We start from the raw sequence: 14,371 nt of genomic DNA on the forward strand, positions 1-14,371 counted from the left end.
ATTTTTTGAGGATGTAACTAGCAGAGTGGACAAGGGAGAACCAGGTGTATTTGGACTTTCAAAAAGCTTTTGACAAGGTCGCGCACAAGAGATTGGTGTACAAAATCAAAGCACATGGTATTGGGGGTAATATACTGACGTGGATAGGGAACTGGTTGGCAGACAGGAAGCAGAGAGTCGGGATAAACAGGTCCTTTTCAGAATGGCAGGCAGTGACTAGTGGAGTACCACAGGGCTCAGTGCTGGGACCCCAGTTCTTTACAATGTACATTAACGATTTAGATGAAGGAATAGAGTTTAAATCTCCAAGTTTGTGGATGACACTAAACTGGGTGGCGGTGTGAGCTGTGAGGAGGACACTAAGAGGCTGCAGGGTGACTTGGACAGGTTAGGTGAGTGGGCAAATACATGGCAGATGCAGTATAATGTGGATATGCATTTTGGGAGCAAAAACACGAAGGCAGAATATTATCTGAATGGCGGCAGATTAGGAAAAGGGGAGGTGCAACGAGACCTGGGTGTCATGGTTCTTCAGTCACTGAAAGTGGGCATGCAGGTACAGCAGGCGGTAAAGAAGGCAAATGGTATGTTGTCCTTCATAGCTAAGGGATTTGAATATAGAAGCAGGGAGGTCTTAATGCAGCTGTACAGGGCCTTAGTGAGGCCTCACCTGGAATATTGTGTTCAGTTTTGGTCTCCTAGTCTGAGGAAGGACGCTCTTGATATTGAGGGAGTGCAGCAAAGGTTCACCAGACTGATTCCAGGGATGGCTGGGCTGTCATATGAGGAGAGACTGGATCAACTGGGCCTTTATTCACTGGAGTTTAGAAGAATGAGAGGGGATCTCATAGACACATCCAAGATTCTGACGGGACGGGACAGGTTAGATGCAGGAAGAATGTTCCCGATGTTGGGGAAGTCCTGAACCAGGGGGCATAGTCTTAGGATAAGTGGAAGGCCATTTAGGACTGAGATAAGGAGAAACTTCTTCATTCAGAGAATTGTTAACCTGTGGAATTCCCTGCCGCAGAGAGTTGTTGATGCCAGTTCACTGGATATATTGAAGAAGGAGTTAGATATGGCCCTTACAGTTAAGGGGATCAAGGGGTATGGAGAGAAAGCAGGAAAGGGGTACTGAGGGAATGATCAGCCATGATCTTATTGAATGGCGGTGCAGGCTCAAAGGTCCGAATGGCCTACTCCTGCACCTATTTTCTATGTTTTTAAACGACATGAGGAAAACATTATTTACGCAGCGAGTTGTTATGATCTGGAATGCATTGCCTGAAAGGGTGGTGGAAGCAGTTTCAATAATAACTTTCATTCTCTTGTTACGATAAGGTTGCTAAATACCGGTGAAGTTCTGCAGGCAATCATAGTGCCGATACTTATAATGGATAAAAATATGACCAAAGCAGCCAACATGGACTCGGAAGGAGAAGACACTGACAATCTCATTTGAGCCCTTTACAGATAAAGTAAATAATTGCACACCACATAGATGTTCACACTAAGGACACCCTCCATTATGTTGTGTGGCACTGCCACCATGCTAAATGGGCTGGATTCAGACCAGATCTAGCAGCTCAAACCTGGGCATCCATCAGGCACTGTGGGCCATCAGCAGCAGCAGAATTGTATTCCACCACAATCTGTAACCTCATGACCTGGCATATCCCCCACTCTACCATTACCGTCAAGCCAGGGGACCAACCCTGGTTCAATGAGAATGCAGAAGAACATGCCAGGAGCAGCACCAGGAGTACCTAAAAGTGAGGAACTTGGGGAAGCTGCAACACAGGACTACATACATGCTAAACAGCGGAAACAGCATGCTGCAGACAGAGCCAAGCGATCCCACAATCAACAGATCCTATCAAAGCTCTGCAAGCCTACCACATCCAGTCGTGCATGGTGGTGGACAATTAAACAACTAACGGGAGGAGGAGGCGCCGTGAATGTCCTCATCCTCAATGATGGCGCAGCCCAGCATGTGAGTGCAAAAGACAAGGTTGAAGTGTTTGCAACCACCTTCAGCCAGAAGTGCCGCGTGGATGATCCATGTCGGCCTCCTCCTGAGGTCCCCACCATCACAGAAGCCAGTCTTCAGCCAATTCGATTCACTCCACGTGTTATCAAGAAATGGCTGAGCGCACTGGATACAGCAAAGCCTTTGGGCCCCAACAACATCCCGGCTGTCATGCTGAAGACTTGTGCTCCAGAACTAGCCACGGCTCTAGCTGACAATGTGGAAAACTGCCCAGGTATGTCCTGTCCACAAAAAGCAAGACAAATCTAATCCGGCTACTTACCGCCCCATCAGTCTACTTTCAATCATCAGCAAAGTGATGGAAGGTGTCATTGACAGTGCTATCAAGCGGCATTTACTCCCCAATAACCTGGTCATCAATGCTCAGTTTGGGTTCTGGCAGGACCATTCAGCTCTAAACCTCATTACAACCTTGGTCAAACATGGTCAAAAGAGCTGAATTTCAGAGGTGAGGTGAGAGTAACTGCCCTTGACATCAAGGAAGCATTTGACAGAGTATGGCATCAAGGAGCCCTAGTAATATTGAAGTCAATGGGAATCAGGGGAAACTCTTCACTGGCTGGAGTCATACCTAGCACAAAGGAAGGTGGTTGTTGGAGGTCAATCATCACAGCCTCAGGACATTGCTGCAGGGGTTCCTCAGGGCAGTGTCCTAGGCCCAACCATCTTCAGCTGCTTCATCAATGACCTTCCATCCATCATAAGGTCAAAAGTGGGAATGTTTGCTGATGATTGCACAATATTCAGTTCCATTCGCAACACCCCAGAAAATGAGGCTGTCCATGCCCGCATGCAGCAAGACCTGGATGTCATTCAGGCTTGGGCTGATAAGTGGCAAGTAACATTTGCACCATAAAAGTGCCAGGCAATGACTATCTCCAATAAGTGAGAGTCTATCCACCTCCCCTTGACATTCAACATTATTACTGTCGCTGAATCTCCCACCATCAACATTCTGAGAAGTCACCATTGACCAGAATCTTAACTGGACCAGCCACATAAATAATGTGGTTGCAAGAGCAAGTCAGGGGCTGGGTATTCTGCGAAGAGTATCGCACCTCCTGACTCCCCAAAGCCTTTTCACCATCTACAAGACACAAGTCAGGAGTGTGATGGAATACTCTCCACTTGCCTGTATGAGTGCTGCTCCACAGCACTCAAGAAGCTCGACACTATCCAGGACAAAGCAGCCTGCTTGATTGGCACTCCATCCACCATCTTAAACATTCACTCCTTCCACCAATGGCACACCGTGGCTGCAGTGTGTACAAGATCTACAAGATGCACTGCAGCAACTCACCAAGGCTTCTTCAGTAGCACCTCCCAAGCCCGCGACCTCTACCACTGAGAAGGAATAGGGCAGCAGACACATGGGAACACCATCACGTGCAAGTTTCCCTCCAAGTTACACACCATTCTGACTTGGAAATACATCGCTGTTCCTTCATTGTCGCTGGGTCAAAATTCTGGAACTCCCTTCCTAACAGCACTGTGGGAGTACCTTTACCACAAGGACTTCAGCGGTTCAAGAAGGCGGCTCACCACCTTCTTAAGGGCAATTATGAATGGGCAATAAATGGCACCCACATCCTGGAACGAATAAAAAAAAAAGTAAATAATTGTACACCACATAACTTTGCTAAAAGCTTTCTTAAAGTCTAAATGAACAAATTTCCATGTGAAGCACTTGTATTTAAATTAAAATCTACCAGGGTAGAACAATAAGAAATTGCTATACAAACATAGGAAAAATAATTCTTGAGAGATGTAATGTGAAGTGTGGAGTGTGAAATGGAGCCCCTTTGGGTCAGTATTTGCACTTCAATTGTTTTTAATACACACCAGATATGGCTAGTGAAACCAACTGTAAACTGGTCAAACTTGAAGATGACAAAAATAGGGAAAGCAGCAGAGATACAGGATTGCACAAAGATTTGGCTGAGTTATACAACTGGACAATGAAATTTAACTCTGATAAATATAAATTATTTCACAGATTGAAAATCTGGGGCATAATGCATCGAATTGAATTAACACAGGGGACTTGAAAAGGGACTTGGGAGTAATATCAGTCATGTTTCTTTCACTTTCCAGATAATGTGCTAAATCAATTAAAGAAGCTAATAGGATGTTGGAGCGTATAATCAACATTATAATACAAGTCTGCATTGGTCATGTAATACAAGTCTGCATTGGTCTTAGAATTCACTGGCCAGCCCTCACTTAATAATGTGGTTAGTTTTTGTGATTATGCCACCAAAATATATAGTTGCATTAGAAAGGACACAGAAAGTCACTTATGTCTCAGAGGTGACATTACCATAGCCATATCTTACAGGTCACACATCCTGTATTGGTAATTTATTGATCTCAGCCAGGAAAGAAGGAGGTGGTGCCACAATTGCACATTGCTCCAAGGAAAGAAAGACTTGTATTTTTATAGCGCCTTTCACGACCACCGGACATCTCTAAGCGCTTTACAGCCATTGAAGTACTTTTGGAGTGTGATCACTGTTGTAATGTGGGAAACGTGGCAGCCAATTTGCACACAGCAAGCTCCCACAACATCAATGTGATAATGACCAGATAATCTGTTTCGTTACGCTGATTGAGGATAAATATTGGGCAGGGCAACTCCCCTGCTGTTGGAAATCCTGCCATGGGATCTTTTACGTCCACCTGAGAGAGAAGATGCGGCCTCGGCTTAACGTCTTATCCGAAAGATGGTACCTCCGACAGTGCAGCACTTCCTCAGCACGGCACTGGAGTGTCAGCCTAGATTTATGCATTCAAGTCCCTGATTCCGAGGCGAGTGTGCTATCCACTGAGCCACGGGAAAATAATCTATAGTCTTCCCATTCTTGAATCATCCGTTTAAGAAGAGGATTATGTCCTCCACCAACTATCATTTAGTCTTAAGGCACACACATGAATAATAAGCACTTGGGCGAAGTGCTGGAGACTGACTGCCATTCTTGCAACAGTACCCCACCAAAGGAATTGATATCTTTAGAAGAGGGGAGGGGAGAAAATTGGAGATACGAACGAAAAGAAAGGACACAGAAATGACCAACAGGACTTGTCCCAACTGTAAAGACCTTGGTTACAAGGAAAGATTAGAGAAGTTTAAACTTTACAACTTCTAGAGGGTGGTGGTTGCATTCATTTCGTTGCAGCGTATTAAATGTTAGATGAGGTCATTTCAGATTATTAAAAAAGAGCCTGTATTAATATAGTGCCTTATCATGGCTCACCCAAATTTCTCAGTATTTCAAACAGAATGAATTACATTGCACATTTATGTGGCAGCTATTTTTCACACATCAAGGTCCCACAGACATCAGTAAGATATGCCAGTTGAGAGAGAAATGTTGCCAAGACACAGATAATTTCAGAATATGGGATCACCCATTTAAAACGGAGATGAGGAATTTCTTCTCTGAGGGTTGTGAATCTTTGGAATTCTCTACCCCAGAGAGCTGTGGAGGCTGGGTCATTGAATATATTTAAGGCGGAGATAGACAGATTTTTGAAGGATAAGAGAGTCGAGGGTTATGGGGAGCAGGCAGGGAAGTGGCGTTGAGGCCAAAATCAGATCAGCCGTGAGCTTATTGAATGGCAGAGCAGGCTCGAGGGGCCAAATGGCCTACTCTCGCTCCTATTTCTTATGTTCTTATGTAAAACTCCCTGTCCTTCAAATAATGCCATGAGACCTTTAATATCCACCTGAACTACCACAAGGCAGACAGGGCTTTAGTTTAAGAGATGAACCTTTGGCAATGTAGCAATGCCTCAACACTGAACTGTCTACCTAGATTGCATGTTCTAATTTGGAGTGGAGTTTAAATTCGCCACCTTCTAACATTCAATGATTTGGGAGAGAATACTGCCTGTGCCAAGCTTTGATACTTCAAAGAACCATGAAAGTGGGAGCAGGAGACCCAAGTGGAAATTAATGAGAAGTAAATTTGAACTGATAAATTTGCTTGAAATAATCTACCAGGCGAGAAGTAGACTGAAGTTACATCTCGGAAACAGGTCATTTGGTCCAACCAACCTGTATCGATGTTTACGCTCCACATGAGCAAAATAGTTCTAATCACTTTTACCCACTCTGTTCCCAAATCCCTTCATTCCCTTTTCCTTCACGCAGTCTAATCTTGAATGTTGATACAGTTTCTGCTTCAACCACTAACCCTGGAAGTGAATTATATGTAAAGAAGTTTGTCCTGCACTCTAAATCAGAGACAACAGAGGCAAAGGCTTTGAGGTTACTCAAAATACAATTTGATGATAGAGTTAATGCACGAAAGGGATGAGCTTTTATTTACCACCCCTGACCTGGAGTCAGTGCCATAAAAGTATTTGAAATTATTGATCAGCAACCTTTAGCTAATTCCATTGCCATATGATAAATGTGGGATAAAATACATTGCAGCACTTGGTTGCGGGGGATGGAGGTTGTGATTCGAGTGAATTAGGGAGAGAAAGAAACTTTACAGAGGATGGGAGGAAAGATGATTCAGAGACTTGCTAAGGGTATCGGTGGAGGTGTTGAGCACTATGCATCAGAGGCAGGTGGGTGTCACAGGCGTGTAAGACATTTGGTAGCAGGTGTATGATGGTAGGTGTTGGACATCAGGCACAGCATGGGGAAGGAAGATCAGAAGCACCAAGTTAAATGGAAACCTCTCTACATTGCCAGCCTCAGAAAAGCACCCTGTATTATTGCACTGTATTATTGTATCAGAGTGCCATTTCTAATTCCAACAGTATCTATACTTAATGCCTCTTTGAATGAGACTGCTAATTTAATGCTAAATTATATGTAAATTTGTGCTGTGGAGAGAAGAAGGAAATCAGACATCAAGTGGTGGGAGAGGTAAACAATTAGTCAGTACTGCTTTCATTTCTCCTGAGCAATTAAATCCCTCTATGCCACCTATAGGTCTGAGTTGTGCAATGCATATGCTATGATGTACCACAAAGTCACATTTAAACCCTGGGGTTACAATAATAGAGGAAAAACTATGATGGCCAACAATGTCTCATTATTTCAGGCAAGAGGACAGATTTAGCTAACTATGAGTATTTATACATTTGAATGGCAGTTTTCATATTTCAACTACTTGTTATCTCTCTGAGCATCATTATGACCAGGATAAATATTTCTATTGCCAGTTGATGTTTCTAAGAGTTTGATGGAAGAATCAGAATTATCCTGCTACTCTACAACCTCAGCAGAGATTTTAAAGGAATGCTTTTGTGGGAAAACCCCATTTTTTCCTCCGACTATTTTTGCAAGTTAGACTCGAAAGAAAAGTGTTCTATATTTGTTTGTCCTTGAGGTTCTTGATTGACCATGACCAAATGTAATGCTCGAGTATTTGCCAAGTGAGATATGGCTGTGTCAGAACTCAGCAAAAAGATCTCCAGTTCTGTCTCTGTTCAGTCGTGAAGCCGAGAGCATCAAATCCCTTGCATCCCCCTCCCCGTCCACCACCCCCACCCCCTCCTTTTGGACACAAATAGTATTGATTTCTGTCCATGTCTTTAAATACTCTTTTCCTGTAGGGAGCTATTGGAAGGAGAGGGTAGTAGTTTGGTCTCATTGTTGGTTTTCCTCAATTTTCCTTTGTGAGAATGCAAAGTATAATAATTGCATGGAATTTGGGAGGGCACCATTCTAGATGCCGCCACTTTCAATATTGTTGGAACATACTCAAGTGTTGTATTATTTCAGCAGTGTTGTTTATAAAAAACTTGCCGGTACATTTTAAATAAGAAATAGGAGCAGGAGTAGGCCATTTGGCCCCTTGAGCCTGCTCTGCCATTTAATAAGATCATGGCTGATCTAACAAGATTTTAAAAATGCTTTTTTCTCTTGTTCTGACAGAAAACAGCAGACATTGCCTCTGAGGTTTTTATGCAAAATGCAAGAGTGAACACCATCAGCAAAGGACTAAAGAAGAGAAACAAAGTTGGTGGGTATAGATTGTTCCTGCTGTATTATAATTTGGGATCTTTTAATTAGCAACCTGCATTTGATTTCTGCATAATTATAACATTTTATGAAAGAGTGTTAAAAGTGTAAAAATAATGCACTTGAAATATCTCTGAATATGAATTTGCACCATTCTAGTTTGAGGTGAGATACTTCATATGAATTTAACAACCAGAAAAATGAATTTTAAGGTTGAGACCACTTGCTTAAGGAAAGATGTGAGAGGATACGAAAATGATCTACTGGGATGTAATAAAGGGCCTTCACTGCTTGCTCATAGTCTCTTTAAAATAAATTTGTAAATAAAATATGCTTCTGCTGAATCTGTGCAAAAATGACATGATGCATTATACCACACATGATTTCATTACCATGAAATACTTTTTATCTTCGCAACAATGATATCAGGACTGAGAGCAAATGGCTCTGTGAAGGCGGGGGAGGTTTCACAGTGACTTTACTGGAATCATTCCATCAGATTAATTCCTCCAGTGAAAATTTGCATTTAACCTTCAGCCTTGCAATTTAAATGACTTGTCTAAGCACTATAAACTGAATACTGATGAGCTTTCAGTTACAGTAGATCCTGCTGGGCATATCAAGGTGGGGAGGTGGGCGGTAGTGGGGCTGGAGGAGATAACAGAGATGGGGAGGGGTGAGGTCATGGAGGGATTTGAGAATTTTGAAATCGAGGCATTGTTTAACCAGAAGCCAGTGTAGGTCAGTGAGCATTAGGATGATGGGTGAGCGGGACTTGGTGCAAGTTAGGACACAGGCAGCCGAGGTTTGGATCACCTCTAGTTTACGTGGGGTAGAATGTGGGAAGCCAGCTAGAAGTGCATTGGAATAGTCAAGTCTAGAGGTGACAAAGGCATGGATGAGGGCTTTAGCAGTGGATGAGCTAAGGGAAGGGCGGAGATGGGTGATGTTACAGAGGTGGAAATAGGCGGTCTTAGTTATGCTGCGGATATGTAATCGAAAGCTCATTTCAGGGTCAAATATGACCCCAAGGTTGTGAACAGTCTGGTTCAGCCTCAGACAGGAGTTGGGAGAGAGATGGAGTCAATGGCTAGGGAATGGAGTTTGTGGTAGGGACCGAAAACAATGGCTTCGGTCTTCCCAATATTCAACTGAAGAAAATTTCTGCTTATCCAGAACTGGATGTCAGACGAGCAGTCTGACTTTAGAGACTGTGGAGGGGTCGAGAGAAGTGGTAGTGGGGTAGAGCTGGATGTCATCAGCATACATGTGGAAACTGACAGTGTTTTCAGATGATGTCGCCAAGGGGCAACATGTAGATGAGTAATAGGAGGGGGCCAAGGATAGCTACTTGGGGGACACCAGAAGTAATGATGCGGGGGTGGGATGAGAAGCCCTTGCAGATGATTCTCTGGCTACAATTAGTTAGATAAAAATGGAACCAGGCAAGTGCAGTCCCACCCAGCTGGACGACGTTGGAGAAGGATAGAGTCGTCAACCGTGCCAAAGGCTGCAGATAAGTCAAGAAGGACGAGGAGGAATAGTTTGGTCTTTGTCACAGTCACAGTCACAAAAGATGCCATTTCGGTACTGTGGCAGGTGCGGAAACAGGATTGGAGGGATTCAAACATGGAATTGCGGGAAAGATGGGCACGGATTTGGGAGGCGACAAAGGACTTTGGAGAGTAAAGGGTGATTGGAGATGGGGCGGTAGTTTGCAAGGATGACCCATCACCCCTGTGCTTGTTGACCTACATTGGCTCCTGGTTAAGCAACGCCTCGATTTTAAAATTCTCAACTTATCGAATGCGATTGAACCTGGAATTGTTCCTTAACATAAAGCTATAAGTGAAGTTCCCTAGCTACCGATTCCATCACTCTCCCTGGTAACTGTCAGGCTGAACCAGACTGCAACTTTAGTGTTGTATTTGACCCTGAGATGAGCTTCCGACCATATATCTGCGCCATCACTAAGACCGCCTATTTTCACCTCTGTTACATCGCCCTCCTCCACCTTTGCCTCAGCTCATCTGCTGCTGAAACCCTCATCCATGCCTTTATTGCCTCTCGACTTGACTACTCCAATGCACTCCTGGCTAGCCTCCAACCCTACGTAAACTGAGGTTATCCAAAACTCTGCTGCCCGTGTCCTAATTCTTACCAGGTTGCATCCGTTCACCCATCACCCCTGTGCTCACTGACCTACATTGGCTGCCGGTTAAGCAACACTTCGATTTAAAAATTCTCATCCCTGTTTTCAAATACTCTCTATAGCCTCGTGCCTCCCTATCTCTGTTATCTCCTCCAGCCCCACAACCCCGAACCCAGCCCGAGAATTCTGCTGTCTTGAGCATCCATGACAATAATCATTCAACCATTGGTGGTCATGTCTTCAGCTGCCGAGGCCCAAGGCTCTGGAATTCCCTCCCTAAACCTCTCCGCCTCTCTCCAGCTCTCTTTCCTCCTTTAAGATGCTCCTTAAAACCTACCTCTTTGACCAAGCTTTCGGCCATCTGCCCTAATTTCTCCTTTATATGGCTCGATGTCAAATTTTGTTTTATAACGCTCCTGTCCAGCACCTTGGGATGTTTTACTATAGTGATTGATGGACTAGGTGGAAAATAGAAAAAAATTACTGTTGCTATATCTCACTTAATTGCAAAGTTCACATGCAACAACAGCTTGTATTTATATAGTGTCTTTAATATAGTAAAACATCCCAAGACACTTCACAGGCGTGTTATCAAGCAAAATTTGACATAAGGAGCCACATAAGGAGATATTGGGGCAGAAGCTTGGTCAAAAAGGTAGGTATTAAGGAATCTCTTAAAGGAGGAAAGAGAGGTAAAGAAGCGGAGAGGATTAGGGAGAGAATTCCAGAGTTTAGGGCCTTGGCAGCTGAAGGCACGGCCGCTGGAGCAATTTAAAATCGGGGATACTCAAGAGGCCAGAGTTAGAGGAGTGCAAATATCTCCGAGGGTTGTGGGGCTGGAGGAGTTTAGAGATGGGGCCACGGAGGGATTTGAAAACGAGGATGAGAATTTTAAAATCGAGGCATTGCTTAACCGGGAGCCGATATTGGTCAGTGAGCACAGTGATGATAGGTGACTGGGACTTGGTACAAGGTAGGACACAGGCAGCCGAGTTTTGGATGACCTCAAGTTTACAGATTAAAAATACCTTTATTGCTGAAGTATATGCTAGTGAAAGATTTGTAACTGTACAATCTTAACCTTCTCACTCCAGAAAAAGAAAGAAATCTTATATACATAGAATGCTATACCTATTCATCTAGTAGATCTTTTTTGTCAATGTAAGTAGTGATTAGCTGTGCTTGTAAATGATTAATTTTCAATCTAGAACCTAACGTGATGCATCAATGCTATGTTGTGTTTTAGATCGAGGCTGTGAATGGTATGTTTGTGAAGGTTTTCAGTACATCTTGAATCAGCAAGCTAAGGCCTTGGTAACCTTGGGAACATCTCCACTGATTAAAGTAAGTGTGTTTTAACACATAACAGAATCAGCACTCTGTATTCTACATTTAATGCTGCCATGCTGTCTAAATGTATTCTTTTAATTTGTTGATATTGAAAATGAATTATTTTTTGTTAATGTAGGACATACTGACTCCCATTTATTTCTGAGTTGATATAAAGTAGGATATTGAGCCTGTTGTGTTTGACACCGTCCAACACAACACGTTAGGCTGCAGGTAGATCTGCTTGTGCGGTGGCTTAATTCTGAAATGGTTGTCCTAGTGAAGGAGAAGTTATTTTGCTGCAGGTTGGGGAATGCAATAACATATTTGGAGTTATCTTTAAAACAGCAATGGTTTGTGAACAGTACATCAAAGAATTATTGCTTCTTTAAAATGTGTGTTCAGTCCATAATTTATTAGCAACAAATTTCCTGTCTTTTTTGATCTGTTCGTGTATGATTGATACAAAAGTGAACATTGATTCTATTGTAATACTGGTTGTTTTTTGTGGGATGCCATTCTTGTGATTCACATCCAGACTTTCATTATTTAGTGCATTGGTCGCCCCACCCGATATTCAGTTCCGTTCAAGTCAGTGAAACTGAATATCGGTGGGGCGTATAACAGGCGGCTGATGCGATAATCCCTGTTTTTTGCTACTGCCCAAGATGATTTTCTACCTCATGGACGACTCTGAGAGTGTAGTTCCATATGTGCTGGTTGCCCTGTGGTATGTGTGAACTTGGTGGTGAATGTTAGCCTATCTGATCTTTGGGACACCACATCCTAGTCTAATTTTGCTCTTGCCTGATGTCTATATTTGTAGGTTCCAGCAGAGTTTTCACTTGCATCACCTCCATTACTTCAGCATAGTTGTATTGGCCCTCTACCATCGAAGCTGAGACTAGCTAACTCAGCATCGATCAGGGTTTGAAATTGGGACATGATCTGTGTATCTCAATTCCACGCTACATTCTATTAGTATATGCAGTATATTTAATTTTTTTTGAGAGTTTATTTTTAAGCTGAAGGAACATAGGAATAGGAGTAGGCCATTCAGTCCCTTGAGCCTGTTCTGTCATTCAATGAGATCATGGCTGATCTGTATCTTAACTCCATCCACCTGTTTTATATCCTTGTCTAGCAAAAAAATCTATTGATCTCAGATTTAAAATTATTAATTGATCTCGCAGCTACTGCTTCTTATGGGAGAGAGTTCCACATTTCTACCACCCTTTGTGTGAAGAAGTGTTTCCTAACTTTTCTCTCCTGAATGGCTTGGTTCTGATTTTACGGTTATGTCCTCTAGTCCTAGACTCCCCCACCAGCAGAAAAAGTTTTCCTCTATCTACTCCAGGTATATCGAATCCTTTCAAAATCTTAAAAGCATCAATCAAATCACCCCATTAACCTTCTATGTTCCAGGAAATACAAGCCTAGTTTATGTAATTTCTCCTCATGTAGCCCTTGGAGCCCTAGTAACATTCTAGTGAATCTGCATTGCGCTGCTTCCAAGGCCAACATATCCTTTAAGGTTCACAGTATTCCAGCTGTGTTCTAACCAGGGTTTTGTATAACTGTAGCAAAACATCCTCCCCTTTATATTCTAGCCCTCTAGTTATATAGGCCAACATTCCATTTGCCTTTATGATTATTTTTTGTGCCTGACTACTACATTTTAGCAATCTGTGTACATGGACCCATAATCTCTTTGGACCTCCACTGTTCCTCCCCCCCCCCACTCCTCTCGCTCCCCCCTCTCTCCTCTCGCTCCCCCCTCTCTCCTCTCGCTCCCCCCTCTCTCTCGCTCCCCCCTCTCTCCTCTTGCTCTCTCCTCTTGCTCTCTCCTCTTGCTCTCTCCTCTTGCTCTCTCCTCCCGCTCCCCCCTCTCTCCTCCCGCTCCCCCCTCTCTCCTCCCGCTCCCCCCTCTCTCCTCCCGCTCCCCCCTCTCTCCTCCCGCTCCCCCCTCTCTCCTCCCGCTCCCCCCTCTCTCCTCCCGCTCCCCCCTCTCTCCTCCCGCTCCCCCCTCTCTCCTCCCGCTCCCCCCTCTCTCCTCCCGCTCCCCCCTCTCTCCTCCCGCTCCCCCCTCTCTCCTCCCGCTCCCCCCTCTCTCCTCCCGCTCCCCCCTCTCTCCTCCCGCTCCCCCCTCTCTCCTCCCGCTCCCCCCTCTCTCCTCCCGCTCCCCCCTCTCTCCTCCCGCTCCCCCCTCTCTCCTCCCGCTCCCCCCTCTCTCCTCCCGCTCCCCCCTCTCTCCTCCCGCTCCCCCCTCTCTCCTCCCGCTCCCCCCTCTCTCCTCCCGCTCCCCCCTCTCTCCTCCCGCTCCCCCCTCTCTCCTCCCGCTCCCCCCTCTCTCCTCCCGCTCCCCCCTCTCTCCTCCCGCTCCCCCCTCTCTCCTCCCGCTCCCCCCTCTCTCCTCCCGCTCCCCCCTCTCTCCTCCCGCTCCCCCCTCTCTCCTCCCGCTCCCCCCTCTCTCCTCCCGCTCCCCCCTCTCTCCTCCCGCTCCCCCCTCTCTCCTCCCGCTCCCCCCTCTCTCCTCCCGCTCCCCCCTCTCTCCTCCCGCTCCCCCCTCTCTCCTCCCGCTCCCCCCTCTCTCCTCCCGCTCCCCCCTCTCTCCTCCCGCTCCCCCCTCTCTCCTCCCGCTCCCCCCTCTCTCCTCCCGCTCCCCCCTCTCTCCTCCCGCTCCCCCCTCTCTCCTCCCGCTCCCCCCTCTCTCCTCCCGCTCCCCCCTCTCTCCTCCCGCTCCCCCCTCTCTCCTCCCGCTCCCCCCTCTCTCCTCCCGCTCCCCCCTCTCTCCTCCCGCTCCCCCCTCTCTCCTCCCGCTCCCCCCTCTCTCCTCCCGCTCCCCCCTCTCTCCTCC

General features: G+C 45.4%; 1 protein-coding gene across 4 annotated transcripts in view; it reads left to right on the forward strand.

Annotated features, from left to right (window-relative positions):
• Positions 1-14,371, forward strand: part of taf1b (TATA box binding protein (Tbp)-associated factor, RNA polymerase I, B) — a 70,575-nt gene that overhangs the window by 2,901 nt on the left and 53,303 nt on the right. For all 4 annotated transcript variants that reach the window (XM_070884975.1, XM_070884977.1, XM_070884978.1 and 1 more), the window contains 2 exons: positions 7,947-8,034; positions 11,432-11,529. In XM_070884975.1, the coding sequence (XP_070741076.1) occupies positions 7,947-8,034; positions 11,432-11,529 (186 nt within the window). The remainder of the gene's footprint in view (positions 1-7,946; positions 8,035-11,431; positions 11,530-14,371) is intronic.

Source organism: Pristiophorus japonicus, chromosome 7, assembly GCF_044704955.1.
Source record: "Pristiophorus japonicus isolate sPriJap1 chromosome 7, sPriJap1.hap1, whole genome shotgun sequence".
Classification (NCBI taxonomy): domain Eukaryota; kingdom Metazoa; phylum Chordata; class Chondrichthyes; family Pristiophoridae; genus Pristiophorus; species Pristiophorus japonicus.